This window comes from Pan troglodytes, chromosome 11 (assembly GCF_028858775.2).
Source record: "Pan troglodytes isolate AG18354 chromosome 11, NHGRI_mPanTro3-v2.0_pri, whole genome shotgun sequence".
Classification (NCBI taxonomy): Eukaryota; Metazoa; Chordata; class Mammalia; order Primates; family Hominidae; genus Pan; species Pan troglodytes.
In genome coordinates, this window is record NC_072409.2 from 100311102 (window position 1) to 100329232 (window position 18131).

The window sequence follows — 18131 nt, forward strand, 5'->3', positions numbered from 1 at the left end:
TCCCTTTGAGCGAGTCAGTTATCCCACTAATGTAATTTTGAATATCATAAGCATTAAAAATATATATTTAAGGAACTGAATTATTATTTTTAAAATACCTGTACTATAAATTGTAATTCTCTTCTTTCTGCTTCCCATTGTTCTTCTTGTAATCTAAACTCCTCCAATGCTGTCTCCCTGATATGAGACTCCATCTCATTCTTCTCCCGTTGATGTTTTTCCAACGCTTCCTTTATATAAATAAAATCTTGCTTTACTATTAGATCAATAAAAGTTATCTTCCTTCATCCCCAGTTTAAATGTACAAAGAGGCTCTCCTTACCTATAGATGTTAAAACTCGTCATAATTCATGTTAAAATCATTAATAAAACTATAATTTGATCAATAGAATGTAGATCTGAGTAAGAAACTATGTTTATTTAAACAACAGATTATACCTTGTTTATATAGGCATATATTTACCTATTACCTATATATAATATGTATATATAAGCAACAGGCTGTATATACCTGTTTATTATATAGGGATATATTTGACCCAATTTTTCTGAAAAATGTTAACTTCAGAGGTTTGAACAAAATATCAATATATCATATCATATGATAGATATAAACAAAGTAGATTCCATTTAATATGGAAATCTCTACCTGTGACCAAAACATTTGGATTATCCCTGATAATTTATATATAAATTTGACACGAGCCATGCATTTCCAAAAGGGAAAAAGGGGCAAAGAAAAGAATTCTGTGCAACAAATGAGGATAAGAAAACTCTAGAATGTTAAAAATTTGAAAAGCAAAAAAACAAGAAATTTAAGTATGGACTTTAATTTCTAGTTCTATAGATAAACAATACTTGAAAAAATGCTTTCCTTTTGGGTTTTCTGAGGTGTACTGCAAGATCTAATTTGGTTTAGTATCTTAAAAACATAAAATGCAATTTGCTGAGAAGCCCAATTTTCTAACTATAGGGTTTAAAATTAAGTTCCCATTAACAGAAGAAAAAGTCTATAGTTTACATGTGAGAGAAAGAAAGCCTCTCATGTCCACATAATGGTAGCATGGATCTGTATAACAAATACTACCCTCCTAACTTATAGAAAGAAAGCTTTCACAAAGAGCCTTGAGGCTTTTTTTTCCCCCAAGGGCTAAATAGTGACTCAGATTCAACTCCAAACTGTCCCAAGGGTCTCTGTGCAGATTAGTGAAGGGGAACATCACACTCTGGGGACTGTTGTGGGGTGGGGGAGTGGGGAGGGATAGCATTAGGAGATATACCTAATGCTAAATGACGAGTTAATGGGTGCAGCACACCAGCATGGCACATGTATACATATGTAACTAACCTGCACATTGTGCACATGTACCCTAAAGCTTAAAGTATAATAATAATAAAAATAAAAATAAAAACAAAAAAAGCCAGGAGCCTAAAATCAAACCACAATTCTCCTAAGTAGCTAATTGAGATCAGATCAAAATCTTCTACCTTCAGGTGCAAGCTGACTGGCTGAAGAAATACTGCCACCATCACCCTCCTCTCCACATAACTCCAAAACATTTTATGTGGGGAAGGTTATACAAGCCCATCCAAGGACTTGTAATATCAGCTACCACCGAAACCTCCCCCATTCACACACTAATGGAGCCCTTCTGCATGCCAGCTACTGTTCCAGGGTCTAAGAATACAGTAGTAAACAAAAGAAACAAACTATGACTACTGATGTGGAAGAAATCAAAAGTAAATTTGCTGACAATGACAACATCTGGGAACGACTGTGCGATAACTTTTACAGTTTTTAAATGCTTTTGTGTAATTAATTTTAGTAAAGACACATTTCCAGAATTCAAAAAAGCCATTTACACCAATGGTAAAGGTAGAACATTTTTATCACCGTTTTTTTTTTCTTTGTTTTGTTTTTTTGCTTTTTTGGGGGGAGACAGGGTCTCACTATATTGCTCAGGCTGGAGTACAGTGGCTATTCATAGGCCCAATCATGGTATACTGTGGCCTCAAACTCCTGGCCTCAAGTGATCTTCCCACCTCAACCTCCCTACTAGCTGGAACTACAGGCCTGCACCACCATACCTGGCTTTGTCATGTAATTTTTTTTTTTTTTTCATTTAAACTGTTACTTCAAACAAAATGGCAAATATAGACAACTCAAAATCTACCTTTTAAGTCACTGGCAACTTCAACCTTATATCACTTTTACTTTAGGGAGTAAAAAGGGAACAAAAAATGAGGGAATAAATAGCTCACAATTTTAGAAGTTAAATATGTTACATATCATGTTTATACAGAACATGCTCTACATAGATAATGAAGCTCATATCAAACATACAAATATTTTTCTATATTTATTGTATATTCAGACCAAAATCCAGGGCCCATATTTCTAAAATTCCAAATGTTCATATTGCTAGACAAAAAGAGCTGTAGATTCTTAGCTTCTTACAATATGCCCACATAAGTGCTTTGTTGGCTTTTAACATTTTGATTAGCGACCGCAAACCGTTTTTCACCCCAAAAAGTATACCTATTAATATACTCCAAAAGAGACCAGCAAATATGCCCCTAAAAAAGAAAAAATGGGAGGGAGGAAGGAAGGAGAAGGCAAAAGGAAGGAAGGCAATCCAGGATAACTTCAAGTAATGTACAACACATCTCGGTGAATATTACATATCGGAAAATTCCTTTATAAAAACTATTTCACCTGTAGAGTTTTCTCTAGTCTGCTTTTTTCTTTCATAAGTAAATCATATTCTCGATTGCAATTTTGGATCATATTGTCTCTTTCCTCCAAATCATGTTCAAATCTTCTGCATTCTTCTTTCCATTTTTGCTGAGAAGTCTGAAATGCTTTCTCAGTCTCATTTGTCTTTGCTTGAAGTTCTGAATTCTGCGCTATTAAGAATAGAATAATAGGTACATTTACAACCATGAATTAAATAACAAGGAGCCCCAAAACCTAGGCATTGGAGTTGACATCATTTACAGCATGATCTTAGGATAAAACATTTAACCTTTCCATTACAGTAAACTCTTGAAAACCTTTCCATTCCGGTAAATTCTTGAAAAGCTCACAGTCTCTAAATCAATCTATTCTATAATTTTCAATCTCTTCTTCCCCTTCAGACAATGATGATTTTGCTATGAAACAGTGTGACATATTTCTGAAGGCATATCCAAGTTTAGGTGCACTTCTAGCACCAGCTGCAACTCTATTGGTTTTTGTCCTCTTCAAGAAAACAAACCAGCTGAGTGTGGTGGAACACACCTGTAATCCCAGCTACTCTGGAGGCTGAGGCGGGAGGATCACTTGAGCCTAAGAGTTCAAGACCAGCCTGAGCAACATAGGGAGACCTCCTCTCAGATTTAAAAGAAAGAAAAAGAAAGAGAGAAAGAAAGAAAGAAAAAAGAAAGAAAGAAAGAAGAAAGAAAGAAAGAAAGAAAGAAAGAAAGGAAAGAAAGAAAGAAAGAAAGAGAAAGAAAGAAAGAAAGAGAAAGAAAGAAAGAAAGAAGAAAAAAATCAATTTTTAAGACTGTGATATATAGGGCAAGTTTTTAAAAACAGTAGATTACAAATTTTTATATTTGACTATTGACAACAAACTAGTTGTAACACATCTTACACAAGGGTCACAAAGCTGAGGCTGGAAACCACTACCCCAACCCTTAGAACTGTAGCTATTTACTTTGCCAGATTTAGGTGCAACTCACCTCCTACCCGATTACCTCAACAATAACCAACACCTATCAACACACTAACACTGCTGCTCTGTTTCAGCACCTAGAAAAGAAGGAAATGCTTCCAGGTCTGGCTCCATCACCTGCCACTTATTAAACCTCCCTGATTCTCTGATTCTCACTAGGAATAAGAAAGTCCCTAGTTAAGTTTTTGTGAAGATAAAATGAGGAAATGTTTATAAAAACACATGTTAAAAGATGCCACAGCTATATTAGCAGTATTTCTAAATTATATTTCTTTGCATTTTGAATCAATCATACATTCAAAACGTTCAAAATACAAAGGTATAAAAGGTACAAAAGGAAATACATTAAAAATCCCCCTCCCATTCAGCTGCCATCTCCAGAAGACATTCTTCCATGGTCTCTCATCCAGCATTGCAGGAAAGTAGTTTGAGGCCATTTTGACTCCTGATCCTTTGCATTTGACCTATTTTTCTTTTCTCATGAAAGCTTTAGAATCTTCTCTGTCTTTATTTTTCTGAAATTTCATAATGCTATGCCTGCAGTAGGTCTACTTCTTTCCATAACGATAAATATTCAATAGACTCTTTCAATCTGGTAATTCATGTCCTTTAGTTCTGAGATGTTATCTTGAGTTATTTTCATTGATGATTTATCATACATTTCTGTTTTCTCTCTTAGGTCTTTCACTATTCCCTATTATTCAAATTGGTCCTCAAATTTTTTCATCTCTTCTCTCCTATTTTTCTACCTCTGTCTTTTTAATTCTAATTTCTGGGAGGTTTCTTCCATCTTCATCTTCCAGTGCTTCTAGGGACATTTTTCATTTCTGCCTTCATATTTTTAATTTGTTAATTTTTTCAAGCCAAATTGTATCCAACTTTATTAATTATATTTTTCACAAACAATAATGGTATTGTAGGCAGGTATTTCAATTAACAGTATACAACTTTCAAACCCTCTTCTTCAAAGGACTACCAAAATCAGAAAGCCACTATAAACCCAATGAAGTCCTCATTTGATGTTCTCAACAGGGAGTTTAGAGTGGGGGTTGACATTTCACATTAACATGTTGTTTAACAACTTTTCACAAGCAGACTCTGACTTTTAGGAAGTGAAATGAAAATGGCAGGATTTATCTAAAGATCTACAATCTAGAAACAGAAGGGCTGCTATTTTGAGGAGTGCCATCTCAGTGGTGTCATTGGAAAGTCCAGATTGCCTGATACACTGGCAACCAATTACCGGGAGTCAATCCCAAGAGATGTCTGGGCTTAAGGGAGTTAAGTCTATGCTGAGGATGGAAGGGAGAAGAGGACATAAAAACACATTTGTTTTTCCACACCACAAGGTGTTTGTGCCAAGGTGGCTATGTGTGTCAATATCAGGGAATCTCTCCTCCTGGAAGCCAAGAAGAAGTCTCTCAAAACTAGAAGGGAAAGGTGTTTTCCCCCCATCAATCCACTTCAGAGACATTCTAGTAGTAACACATGTCCCTTCCTCAAAAAACAACGACGTTTTCTGTGGGGCAACAACATAGCTCTAAAAAAAAAACACGGCTGGGTGCGGTGGCTCACGCCTGTAATCCAAGCCCTTTGGGAGGCCGAGGCAGGCGGATCAAAAGGTCAGGACATCGAGACCATCCTGGCTAACACGGTGAAACCCCGTCTCTACCAAAAAAAATACAAAAAATTAGCCGGGCGTGGTGGCGGGCGCCTGTAGTCCCAGCTACTCAGGAGGCTGAGGCAGGAGAATGACGTGAACCCGGGAGGAGGAGCTTGCAGTGAGCCGAGGTCGTGCCACTGCACTCCAGCCTGGGTGACAGAGTGAGACTCCGTCTCATAAAAAAAAAAAAAAAAAAAAAGTCTGCATCTTCATAAAACTTGGTTGAAAAATATTTCAAACTGTATAGTCACCAAAAGTGCACAGTTATCAAAAATGCACACATTTCACTTGGCATCTCCAGCACCCTGAGCTTCCTGTGCCTGGTCTGTTTTGGCATCTCCATTTCCTGCAGGATTCTTCCCCTCCTTGTAAGCATCAGCTTTTCCCTTTGGGTACCTTTTCTCCTTTCTTTGCAGGGGCAAAGAAGGCTTTTTGGGCTTGCACTCTGGCTTTGAAGGAGCAGGTTTAGCAGACAACCTTGCAGATCTTCTCTGTAGCTTGGCTTTATCTCCTGTAGCATCCCCTTCAGGCTTTCTCTTGGGCATGGCGGTAATGCTGCTAAGACGTAGCACCAGATGCAGGGATGCAGTGGCATGTGGGCTTTGGTCAGTCCGGGGGTCCTTCTTGCCTCTTCTTCCCACTGCTTCCATATTTTTAATTTCTTTGAGACAGAGTCTCACTCTGTCACCCAGGCTGGAGTACAGTGGCGCAATCTCGGCTCACTGCAACCTCTGCCGCCCAGGTTCAAGTGATTCTCCCGCCTCAGCCTCCCGAGTAGCTGGGATTACAGGCACTTGCCACCACGCCTGGCTAATTTTTGTATTTTTAGTACAGACAGGGTTTCACCATATCAGTCAGGCTGGTCTTGAACTTCTGACCTCGTGATCCACCCGCCTCGGCCTCCCAAAGTGCTGGGATTACAGGCGTGAGCCACCGCGCCTGGCCTCATATTTTTAATTTCTAATAGATTTCATCTTTTATAACACCTGGTTCTTACTTCATAGATGAAATATATTCTTTCAGATCTGAGGAAATTAATGCTACTTCTTTTAAATGTTCTCCCTGCAGAGCCTCTGTTTCTTCTAAGTTGATTTCTTCTCTCCATTTTAGAGGGTTTCCTCATATATCTGGTAACTCTTGGTTGTCTACTCTCATTAAAAGTTAGAAACTATAAACGTAATACAGTTTATACACTAATATACCAACCACCTAGAATCTGAGCTTCAAGGTGGACGTTAACAACTTTAGTCTTCGCTGGAAAAGGATCTGGATGGCTCATTTATTGGGAAACCTCCAACATCAGTATCATTAGGTTCTTCCTCCTGGCTTTGTATTAGTCTGTTTTTTTGGATAAAGACATACCTGAGACTGGGCAATTTACAAAAGAAAGAGGTTTATTGGACTTACAGTTTCACATGGCTGGGGAAGCCTCACAATCATGGCGGAAGGCAAGGAGAAGCAAGTCATATCTTACATGCATGGCAGCAGGCAAAAGGAGAGCTTGTGTAGAGAAACTCCCATTTTTAAAACCATCAGATCTCGTGAGACCCATATCACAAGAATAGCATGGGAAAGACCCACCCCAATGATGCAATCATCTCCCACTGGGTCCCTCCCATAACACATGGGAATTATGACAGCTACAAGATGAGATTTGGGAGGGGACACAGAGCCAAACTATATCAGCTTGGTCAGGTGATACACAAAAGAGTCCTCCAACATCCGGCATAGAGTGTAGAAATCCAGGTGTTAGCTTTTGGGGAAGTCAATATATAAAGGAAGCTGGGGGCTGAGCATGGTGGCTCACACGTGTAATCCCAGCATTTTGGGAGGCCAAGCTTGGAGGATTGATTGTGGCCAAGGGTTTGACACCAGCCTGGTCAACATGGCAAGACCTAGTCTCTACAAAAAAAAAATTTTTTTAATTAGTCAGGTGTGGTGGCATACACCTATACTCCCAGCTACTCAGGAGGCTGAGGTGGGAGGATGGCTTAAGCCCAGGAGTTCAAGGCTGCACTGAGCTACGACCACACCACTGCCCTCCAGCCTGGGCAACAAAGTGATACTCTGTCTCTAAAAGTAATAATAATAATTAATTAATTAATTAATTAAAGGGAAGCTGGAAGGAATGGCTCCTCAATATTCAGCATTCAGAATCTTCCTGGTTTTGCCAGTCAAAAGACTCTATTTCGCCATCTCCAGGGATTAAACCTCCTGACTTCCACTAGCAATTCTTAAGTAATCCCAGAGTAGCATGCTCTTGGAAGGAAATCTAAGGACCTATCTGCCTCTCAAACAGCTTTCATCTAACCTTCCTTATTTTACTCACTACTGCTACTCCCATACATAATTCCAATAGTATCTGGTGCTTCCAGTTTATAAGCCTTTTGACTAAGAATTTCTCTTTCGGTTTTCCCCACTCCTGACTTAGGATTCTAACGTCTCTCTAACTCAGTTATTCCTCATCCATTTGCTTTCCAGCTTCCAAAATTTTCTCTCTTGTCACACCCCCTGTTCTCTCCATTGTTATGGGATTATCTCATAACTGCATTAGGCTTTTTACACTACCCTCAACATTTCACTATAAAAATTTTAAAAACACAGAAAGTTGAAAGTATTGTGCAGTGAACATCCATATATCTACAACCTGGACTCTAGGATTGTTAACATTTTGCCATATTTGCTTTATCAGATATTCATCCATCCTTCAATGCATGCATTCATTTATCCACCCAGCAGTCCATCATACATTTTATGCATTTCAAAGCAAGTTGAACATCAGGACATTTCACTCCTAAATAGTTCAGCATGTATATCATTAATTAGAATGTAATATAGTTTTATTTTTTTAACAGATAAAATGTACATCTAGTAGAATGCACAAATCTTTAGTGTACTGTTCAAGGAGTTTTTCGTTTTGTTTTTTTGAGACAGGGTCTCACTCTGTCATCCAGGCTACAGTGCAGTGGTACGATTTCAGCTCACTGCAACTTCTGTCTCCTGGGTTCAAGTGAGCCTTCTGCCTCAGCCTCCTGAGTAGCTGAAATTACAGGCGTGCACCACCATGCCTGGCTAGTTTTTGTTTTTAGTAGAGACGGGGTTTCACTATGTTGGTCAAGATGGTCTTGAATTCCTGGGTTCAAGCGATCCACCTGCCTCCACCTCCCAAAGTGCTGAGATTACAGGTGTGAGCCAATGTTCAAAGAGATTTTATGAATAAATACATTCATGTAACCCAAACACCTATCAAAATACAGAACATTTCCTTCAACCCAAAAAGTACCCTCATACTCTTTCCCAGTCAAATCCACTGCCAACCCACCCTGCAGAGGCCAACACTGTTTAGATTTTTTTTCACCAATGATTAGTTTTTCCTATCCTAGAACTTTATGTTAATGGAACCATACAGGATGTCCTCTTGAGTGTAAAGTTTCTCTCACTAAGCACGTTTTGGAGATTCATTCATGTTACCGCATACGTTAGTGGTTGGTTCCTTCTTATTGCTGAGTAGCATTTCATTATATAACACAAATTGTTTCTTCATTCTCTTGTTAATGAATGTCTTTTTCCCCAACTTTGGACCACCATGAATGGAGTTGCTATGAAATTCTTTTACAAGTCTTTTTTGGACAAAAGTTTTTCTTTCTCATGGAGAAATAATAAAGAGTGAAACCGCTGGCTCATAAGATAAATCCATGTTTATTTTAAAAGAAACGGCCAGGTTGTTTTCCAAAGTGGCTGTATCATTTTACGCTCCCATTAACAAAAAATATGAGTCCCTGTTGCTCTATATCCTCACCAATATTTGGTATTGACAATCTTTTCAATTAGAGCCATCTGATAGGTGTTTAATAACATCTACTATGGTTTTCATTTGCATTTCCCTGACAATAAGTGAGGTTACGCATTTTTCCTCTGATTAATAGTCATCTCTCTATCTTACTCTGTAGAATGTCTGTTGAAATTGTTTGACTCTGAGCAAGTAACTTCCCATCTTTCCAGGACTTCACTTTCCTCATAGTTAAATGAAAGTCATGAACTTTCATATCTAGTGCCTTCCAATTCTTATATTCCTAAATTCCAGGTAGTGGTGTAACTATTATTAAACACCAAAGGTAATTACTGGGGCTCAGAACACAATACCCCCAATTATGGTGGCTTGGTATGCTGAATATTTTTCACTTGCAGAACACAGGAGGGCCTCAGAAGGAAGGTTACTCTGACTTCCTGTCTTCTACCCTTCTTTCTCCCCAAAGCAAGATATAAAATCTAGAAAGGTCGCCTCTCTGACCTACTACCTCTGAAAGTAGGTCATGGGGCCCTCAGGTGATCTATCACCTGGAAGAAAGAAATGCTACTGAACAAACAGGCTTGCTGGGTTTCCCGCTCACTTTATTACATTGGAACATATACTTTTGTCCAGTCATATTTCTCCACAACTATCCACTTCTTTCATCAGACTTAACACAAAAATACGGTTTTCCCTGGTTCTTTGAGTCTTCATATCTGGAGGCTCCCATGTCATCTAAAACTTTGTTAAATAAATTTGTTATGGTTTTCTCTTGTTAACCTGTGTTTTGTTAGAGGGTTGTCAGTTGTAAACCTTGCATGGGTGAGTAAAAGATACTACTTTTTCTTCTCTACGTAATCAAAAATACTTCTGACCAATGTCAATAACCCCAGACAGCTGAGCAAAACTAAGGATCTTAACAGTTACAAAATTATACCTTAACATGCAGGGCACGGTGGCTCACGCCTGTAATCCCAGCACTTTGGGAGGCCGAGGCGGGTGGATCACAAGGTCAGGAGTTCAAGATCCGCCTGGCCAAGATGGTGAAACCCCGTCTCTACTAAAAATACAAGAAAATTAGCCGGGCGTGGTGGTGGGCGCCTGTAATCCCAGCCACTCGGGAGGCTGAGGCAGAGAATTGCTTGAACCCGGGAGGCGGAGGTTGCAGTGAGCCGATATCGCACCACTGCACTCCAGCCTGGGCGAAAGAGGGAGACTCCATCTCAAAAAAGAAAAAAAGAAAATTATATCTTAACATTTCTTTAGCCCCATGAAGTTAACAAAACACTTTTTTTTTTTAATCAAGGACAATTTTTTTCACATTTTATTTTTTATTTCAATAGTTTGGGGAACAGATGGTGTTCGGTTGCAGGCAAAAGTTCATTAGTAGTGATTTCTGAGATTCTGGTGCACTCATCACCCAAGCAGTGTATGCTGTAACCAATGTGTAGTCTTTCATCCCTCACCCCCATCCCGTCCTTTCCACAGAGTCCCCAAAGTCCATTATATCATTCTTATGCCCTTGCATACTCATAGCTTAGCTCCCACTTATAAGTGGTTTTCTATTCCTGAGTTACTTCACTTAGAATAATGGCCTCCAACTCCATCCAGATTGCTGCATATGCCACTATTTCATTCTTTTTATGGCTCAGTAGTATTCCTTGGTGTATATATAGCACATTTTCTTTTTCTTTTTTTTTTTTTTTTTTTTTTTTTTTTTTTTTTTTTTGAGATGGAGTCTCGCTGTCACCAGACTGGACTGCAGTGGTGCGATCTTGGCTCACTGCAACCTCTGCCTCCCAGGTTCAAGCTATTCTGCCTCAGCCTCCCAAGTAGCTGGGACTACAGGCGTGCACCACCACACCCAGCTAATTTTTGTATTTTTAGTAGAGACGGGGTTCCACCACCTTGGCCAGGATGGTCTCAATCTCTTGACCTGGTGATCTGCCCTCCTCGGCCTCCCAAAGTGCTGGGATTACAGGCGTGAGCCACCGTGCCCAGCCTATACCACATTTTCTTTATCCACTCATTGGTTGATGGGCTTCCAGGCTGGTTCGATATTTTTGCAGTTGTGAATTGTGCTGCTGTAAACCTGCGTGTGCATGTGTCTTTTTCATATAATGACTTCTTTTCCTCTGGGAAGATACCCAGTAGTGGGAATGCTGGATCAAATGGTAGTTCTACTTTTGGTTCTTTTTTTTTTTTTTTTTTTTAATACTTTAAGTTCCGAGATACATGTGCAGAATGTGCAGGTTTGTTACATAGGTATACATGTGCCATGGTGGTTTACTGTACCCATCAACCCATCATCTACATTAAGTATTTCTCCTGATGCTATCCCTCCCCCAGCCCCCCACCTCCTGCCAGGCCCCAGTGTGTGATGTTCCCCTCCCTGTGTCCATGTGTTCTCATTGTTCAACTCCCACTTATGAGTGAGAACATGCGCTGTTTGGTTTTCTGTTCTTGTGTTAGTTTGTGGAGAATGATGGTTTCCAGCTTCATCCATGTCCCTGCAAAGGACATGAACTCATCCTTTTTTATGGCTGCATAGTATTCCATGGTGTATATATGTGCCATATTTTCTTTATCCAATCTATCATTGATGGCCATTTGGGTTGGTTCCAAGTCTTTGCTATTGTGAACAGTGCCACAATAAACATACGTGTGCATGTGTCTTTATAGCAGCATGATTTATAATCCTTTGGGTATATACCCAGCAATGGGATGGCTGGGTCAAATGGTATTTCTAGTTCTAGATCCTTGAGGAATCGCCACACTGTCTTCCACAACAGTTTAACTAATTTACACTCCCACCAACAGTGTAAAAGCATTCCTATTTCTCCACATCTCCTCTCCAGCATCTGTTGTTTCCTGGCATTTTAATGAACGCCATTCTAACTGGTGTGAGATGACAACTCATTGTGGTTTTGATTTGCATTTCTCTAATGACCAGTGATGATGACCATTTTTTTGTATGTTTGTTGGTTGCATAAATGTCTTCTTTTGAGAAGTGTCTGTTCATATTCTTTGCCCACTTTCTGATGAGATTGTTTTTTTCTTGTAAATTTGTTTAAGTTCTTTGTAGATTCTGGATATTAGCCCTTTGTCAGATGGATAGATTGCAAAAGTTTTCTCCCATTCTGTAGGTTCCCTGTTCATTCTGATGATAGTTTCTTTTGCTGTGCAGAAGCTCTTTAGTTTAATTAGATCCCATTTGTCTATTTTGGCTTTTGTTGCCATTGCTTTTGGTGTTTTAGTTATGAAGTCCTTCCCCATGCCTATGTCCTGAATGGTATTGCCTAGGTTTTCTACTAGGGTTTTTATGGCTTTAGGTCTTACGTTTAAGTCTTTAATCCATCTTGAGTTAATTTTTGTGTAAGGTGTAAGGAAGGGTTCCAGTTTCAGCTTTCTGCATATGGCTAGCCAGTTTTCCCAACACCATTTATTAAATAGGGAATCCTTTCCCCATTGCTTGTTTTTGTCAGGTTTGTCAAAGATCACATGGTTGTAGATGTCTGGTGTTATTTCTGAGGGCTCTGTTCTGTTCCATTGGTCTATATATCTGTTTTGGTATCAGTACCATGTTGTTTTGGTTACTGTATTCTTGTAGTATAGTTTGAAGTCAGGTAGCGTGATGCCTCCAGCTTTGTTCTTTTTTGCTTAGGATTGTCTTGGCAGTGTGGGCTCTTTTTTGGTTCCATATGAACTTTAAAGTAGTTTTTTCCAGTTCTGTGAAGAAAGCCAGTGGTAGCTTGATGGGGACAGCATTCAATCTATAAATTACTTTGGGCAGTATGGCCATTTTCACAATACTGATTCTTCCTATCCATGAGCATGAAATATTTTTCCATTTGTTTGTGTCCTCTCTTATTTCCTTGAGCAGTGGTTTGTAGTTCTCCTTGAAGAGGTCCTTCACATCCCTTGTAAGTTGGATACCTAGGTATTTTATTCTCTTTGAAGCAATTGTGAATGGGAGTTCACTCATGATTTGGCTCTCTGTTTGTCTGTTATTGGTGTATAGGAATGCTTGCAATTTTTGCACACTGATTTTGTATCCTGAGGCTTTGCTGAAGTTGCTTATCAGCTTAAGGAGATTTTGGGCTGAGACCATGGGGTTTTCTAAATATACAATCATGTCATCTGCAAACAGAGACAATGTGACTTCCTCTTTTCCTTTTTGAATACCCTTTATTTCTTTCTCTTGCCTGATTGCCCTGGCCAGAACTTCCAATACTATGTTGAATAGGAGTGGTGAGAGAGGGCATCCTTGTCTTGTGCCGGTTTTCAAAGGGAATGCTTCCAGTTTTAGTTCTTTAAGGAATCTCCATACTATTGTCCATAGTGATTGTACTAGTTTACATTCCCACCAGCAGTGTAAAAGTGTTCCCTTTTTACCACATCCATGCAACATCTGTTATTTTTTTATTTTTAAATTATGGCCATTCTTGCAGTAGTAAGGTGGTATCTCATTGCGCTTTTGACTTGCATGTCCCTGATAATTAGTGATATTGAACATTTTTTCATATGTTTTTTGGCCATTTGTGTATCTTCTTTTGAGAATTGTCTATATATGTCCTTTGCCCAGTTTTTGATGGGATTATTTGTTTTTTTCTTGCTGATTTGAGTTCCTCGTAGATTCTGGATATTATTCCTTTGTCAGATGCATAGTTTGTGAATATTTTCTCCCAGTCTGTGTTGTCTGTTTACTCTGCTGACTATTCTCTTGCTGTGCAAAAGCTTTTTAGTTTAATTAGTTTTTTAGTTTAATTTTAGTCTAAAGATCTATTTATCTTTGTTTTTGTTGCATTTGCTTTTGGGATCTTGGTCATGAACTCTTTGCCTAAGCCAATGTCTAGAATAGTTTTTCCAATGCTATCTTCTAGAGTTTTTATGGTTTCAGGACTTAGATTTAAGTCTTTGATCTTGAATTGATTTTTATATAAGGTGAGAGATAAAGATCCAGCTTCACTCTTCTACATGTGGCTTGCCAAGTATCCCAGCACTACTGGTGAATAGGGTGTCCTTTCCCCACTTTATGTTTTTGTTTGCTTTGTCAAAGATCAGTTGGCTGTAAGTATTTGTCTTTATTTCTGGGTACTCTGTTCTGTTCCATTAGTCTCCATGCCTATTTTTATACCAGTACCATGTAGAACCAGGACCTAAATCTAAATCTGAATTCACATTCAGTGTTCTCTTAATTAAAACCTGCTGTGTACAAGAATGTTCATAGCAACATTATTCTTAATAATCAAAAATTGGACACTACTCAAATGCCCATCAATAATAAATGGATAAATATAAGTGTGGAATGTTTACACAATACTACACATCAATACAAAGCTCTTATACAATATGCATGAATTTCAAAAACATAATGTTGGAGGAAAGAAGCCAGAAACAAAAGAATATATACTTTATGATTCCATTCATATAAACTACAAAAAAGTGGCAAAATTAATCTACACTATTAAAAACCAGTATAGTAGTTATCCATGTAGAAGGGCTTTTGATCATTTTCTGGTCCCTCATCTGGGTGCTTGTTATGAGTGATATCGCTATCTAGGCACATTTATTTTTATATATTATATGTAAATAGAAAGGCTTTATTTAAGTCCAAGGGCTACATAACACATAGCTTTTGAAGATTAAATCCAGTGACTTTTTCTTTTCCAGGCACCACACTCTAGCCCAGTGATTTCTAAACCTGGCAAAATAAATGAAAGAGGCAGTGCTTCTTGAACATATAGATTCTCAAGCTAGAGATTTGGATTCATATTATAGTGATGGGGAGCCTGGAGTATATGTTTAAGACAAACAAAAATCCCTTTGTGATTCTGTTGATTATTCATGGAAGAAGTGCTTCTAAAAAGTGACTTAAGAGAATTTTGAACTCCTTTTTCCATATATGCACAGCATAAAAAAATCAATGTAAAGTAGATAAATGTTCACAAAATTGCCAGAAGACTTTTTATACATACCCAGCTAAGTCTGTACATCAAAAGTCAGTCAACGAATCAGAATCTTACCTCTGACCCTGTATGGGATGTACACACAACAGCGAGGAGTGATATACAATCAGGTTACAACCCTAAACTTGGGAAGAAATAGAAACAGTCTTACCACAGAGTTTTTCTTGGATCCTATGTGCCTCGGCTAATCTTTCTTCAGCAGCCCGTCTTCCAAGACCAGCTTCCTTTCTAGCAACAGCTAGGTCATATTCCAGACTTTGTCGCAATGCTTCTCCCTTTTCAACCTCGGACCGTAGCTTGGCAATCTGGCTCTCATAGCTTGCCAGCTAAAAACAGATTCCTGATATCAACATGTGTCCAAAGATTATGAGATCATACACTCAAACATTTAAGTTTCTTAGAGAAACTTGTTTCCATAATATATACAAGGCAAAAATTTATAAATTTATATATTCTGAATCACTGGAAAGAAAGCACTACCTTACAAAATGACACCCATTACGTTTTTTATTTTAGAGAATCCACTAGAGGAAAAAAAATCTTATAAGAACTTTTTATAAAATTAAAGATAAATTACATGTTTTAATCAGAAATAGTCACACCTTGGCCAGGCACGGTGGCTCACTCCTGTAATCCCAGCACTTTGGGAGGCCAAGGCAGGAGGATCACTTAAGCCCAGGAGTTCAAGACCAGCCCGGGCCACATGGGGAGACCCTGTCTCTATAATAATAATAATAATAATAATAATAATAATAATAATACAAAAATTAACCAGGCATGGTGGTGTGCGCCTGTAGTCTCAGCTACTCAGGAGGCTGAGATGGAAGGATTGCTTGAGCCTGGGAGGCAGAGGTTGCAGTGAGCAGAGACCATGCCACTGCACTCCATCCTGAAGGACAGAGCAAGACCGTCTAAAAAAAAGAAAGAAAGAAAAGAAAATATTCATACCTAAAAAACAAACAAACAAAAAAAATGCATGATACATACTAAGCACTTAAAAATTCACTCTTTCCTCTCCTCCTATTCCCTAAATGGAACCAATAAACAAATTGCATCAAAGTATAGTTTAATAAATATTGTCTGTATTATTTATCTTGATTATGATATCACTGATCATAAAGTAATAAAAGTGCCAATTTTGCAGGGATTTAAATGAACGAATATCGAATTTGTGATCCTTCCAAAGTAGCATGACAGAAGGTCAGAGACAACTGGCTTCTCAATAGGCTTGATCAATGAGAGGCACATGTGGAATGATTGACAGCAGGAGAAGTGAAGATGCCAAGTTATTTCCGCCTTTCTAGATCTACCTTGAGCAGTTATCCCTCTCTTGCCTGTGGCTGCAAATCCTTATGGATAGTCCCTCCTTCCATGGGCCTTGCTTTGTCCAGTTCTAGCTCTAATCAACCTTGGGAATAGAAGCAGTTCTTAATGTTGGGTTGTCTTAATCTCCTCTAGTTGTCTTTTCCACTTTTCTAGTACCTGTGTAACCAATACCTGCTATTAATGTCCCTTTGTTTTAAGACTTAGAATGGTTTCTGTTTTCCTAACTGAACACCCAGTAATATTGCTCTTGGTATCAGAAATTGTCTCGAGATGGGTTTATAATATTGGGTGGCTAATATATTTAAGCCTGAACACAGTGAAAGCCTCTTTGCAGGTAGAAATGGGATTCTAGTGATCTACAGCATACAGTGGGATCACAGTTCTTTAAATTATGGTGTGCAGTTGTTTAGGATGAAGTGCCAGTTGAAAATAAGCCTTCGGAAAATGAAGTAATGAACGCACTTAACTATGATGCCAGTATTGATTTACTACAAGGCCTGAGGGATAGAAAGGGTAAATCTCACTATACTAGAGAATTTACAAACACAAAATGATAATCTCAGAGCTTTAGAATCTCAGTTCAAGACAGTCAGAAAAACGAGTTTTTATGGTGAGTTTAAAATAACTGCTTATTTAGTACAGCCCCAGGGCAGATAAGGTTATGAACAAACCTGAAAATCTAATTATGGGAAATGCAAAATTACAAGTTCAATGAAGAGTTTCACCAGGTTTCTTCTGTTAAGATGCTATCAGCTGGATATTAAGTAGGAAGAACATAGGATGAGGACTTTCAGAATTAAACAAACCTAAAAACTATGAACTCTCAAATCCCCCCTGAACATTCCTTACCAAAAAAAAGCAGCCTCTCCTTTCTCACTGAGGTAACCAGCCTTTCCTTGCTGAAAGATTTAGTAATGACCACACCTGAAGCAGCTGCCTTGCAGGAGGATTTGCAAGAGCCACCTACACCGCTCTGTTCACCACAGATTGACTCAGATCTCAGTATGCTACAGAAGGAAAAATGCAGTCTGCTCCAGGAGGAAATAGCTTATATAGCAGAAGAACTGAAAGCTCTTGCTAATCTGGTATTCACAGGAACTTGGAGAACGTGTACAAGATCGATGCGGATTTCGTCTCTAAGTTAACTCTTAACAGTTTTGCTTGGATGGCTGACTGAAAATTGAATTCGACATTAGCCTACAATCATTTCATAAGGTCAAAATACTAGCACTTTCCTGGCATAATACAAACACTTAAGAACACGGGAGTGGTTTTGTGCAAACCAAGCCTCCCTTTTCCTTGACTACATCCTCTTCAAGGGCACAAAGTACATTACTTAAAATTAAAATGCTGGCCAGGTGCGGTGGCTCACTCCTGCAATCCCAGCACTTTGAGAGGCTGATGAGGGAGGGTTGCTTGAGGCTAGGAGTTTGAGACCAACCTGAGCAACACAGCAAGACCCCATGTCTACAAACAATAATAATAATAAATTAGCCAGGTGTGATGGCACACACCTACAGTCCTGGCTACTTGGGAAGCTGCAGCATAAAATCACTTGAGCCCAGGAGTTCCAGGCTGTAGGGAGCAATGATCACATCACTGCATGCAAGCCTTGACAACAGAGCAAGACCCTGTCTCTAAAAAAAGATTTAAAACAACAAATATAT

At 38.8% G+C, this 18131-nt stretch overlaps 2 protein-coding genes across 8 annotated transcripts in view; both read right to left on the minus strand.

Annotated features, from left to right (window-relative positions):
- Nucleotides 1-18131, minus strand: part of CCDC171 (coiled-coil domain containing 171) — a 443650-nt gene that overhangs the window by 377733 nt on the left and 47786 nt on the right. For 5 of the 7 annotated variants that reach the window (XM_054658718.2, XM_054658719.2, XM_001149040.8 and 2 more), the window contains exons 4-6: nt 15290-15464; nt 2717-2907; nt 99-230 (exon numbers count right to left, since the gene is read on the minus strand). In XM_054658718.2, the coding sequence (XP_054514693.1) occupies nt 99-230; nt 2717-2907; nt 15290-15464 (498 nt within the window). The remainder of the gene's footprint in view (nt 1-98; nt 231-2716; nt 2908-15289; nt 15465-18131) is intronic. The other 2 variants (XM_063788717.1, XM_016960650.3) reach the window with 1 other exon arrangement.
- LOC101056829 (non-histone chromosomal protein HMG-17) lies at nt 5590-5989 on the minus strand. Its single transcript, XM_003951395.3, has one exon. The coding sequence runs from the start codon at nt 5922-5924 to the stop codon at nt 5664-5666; it is 261 nt and encodes an 86-aa protein (XP_003951444.1). The 5' UTR covers nt 5925-5989; the 3' UTR covers nt 5590-5663.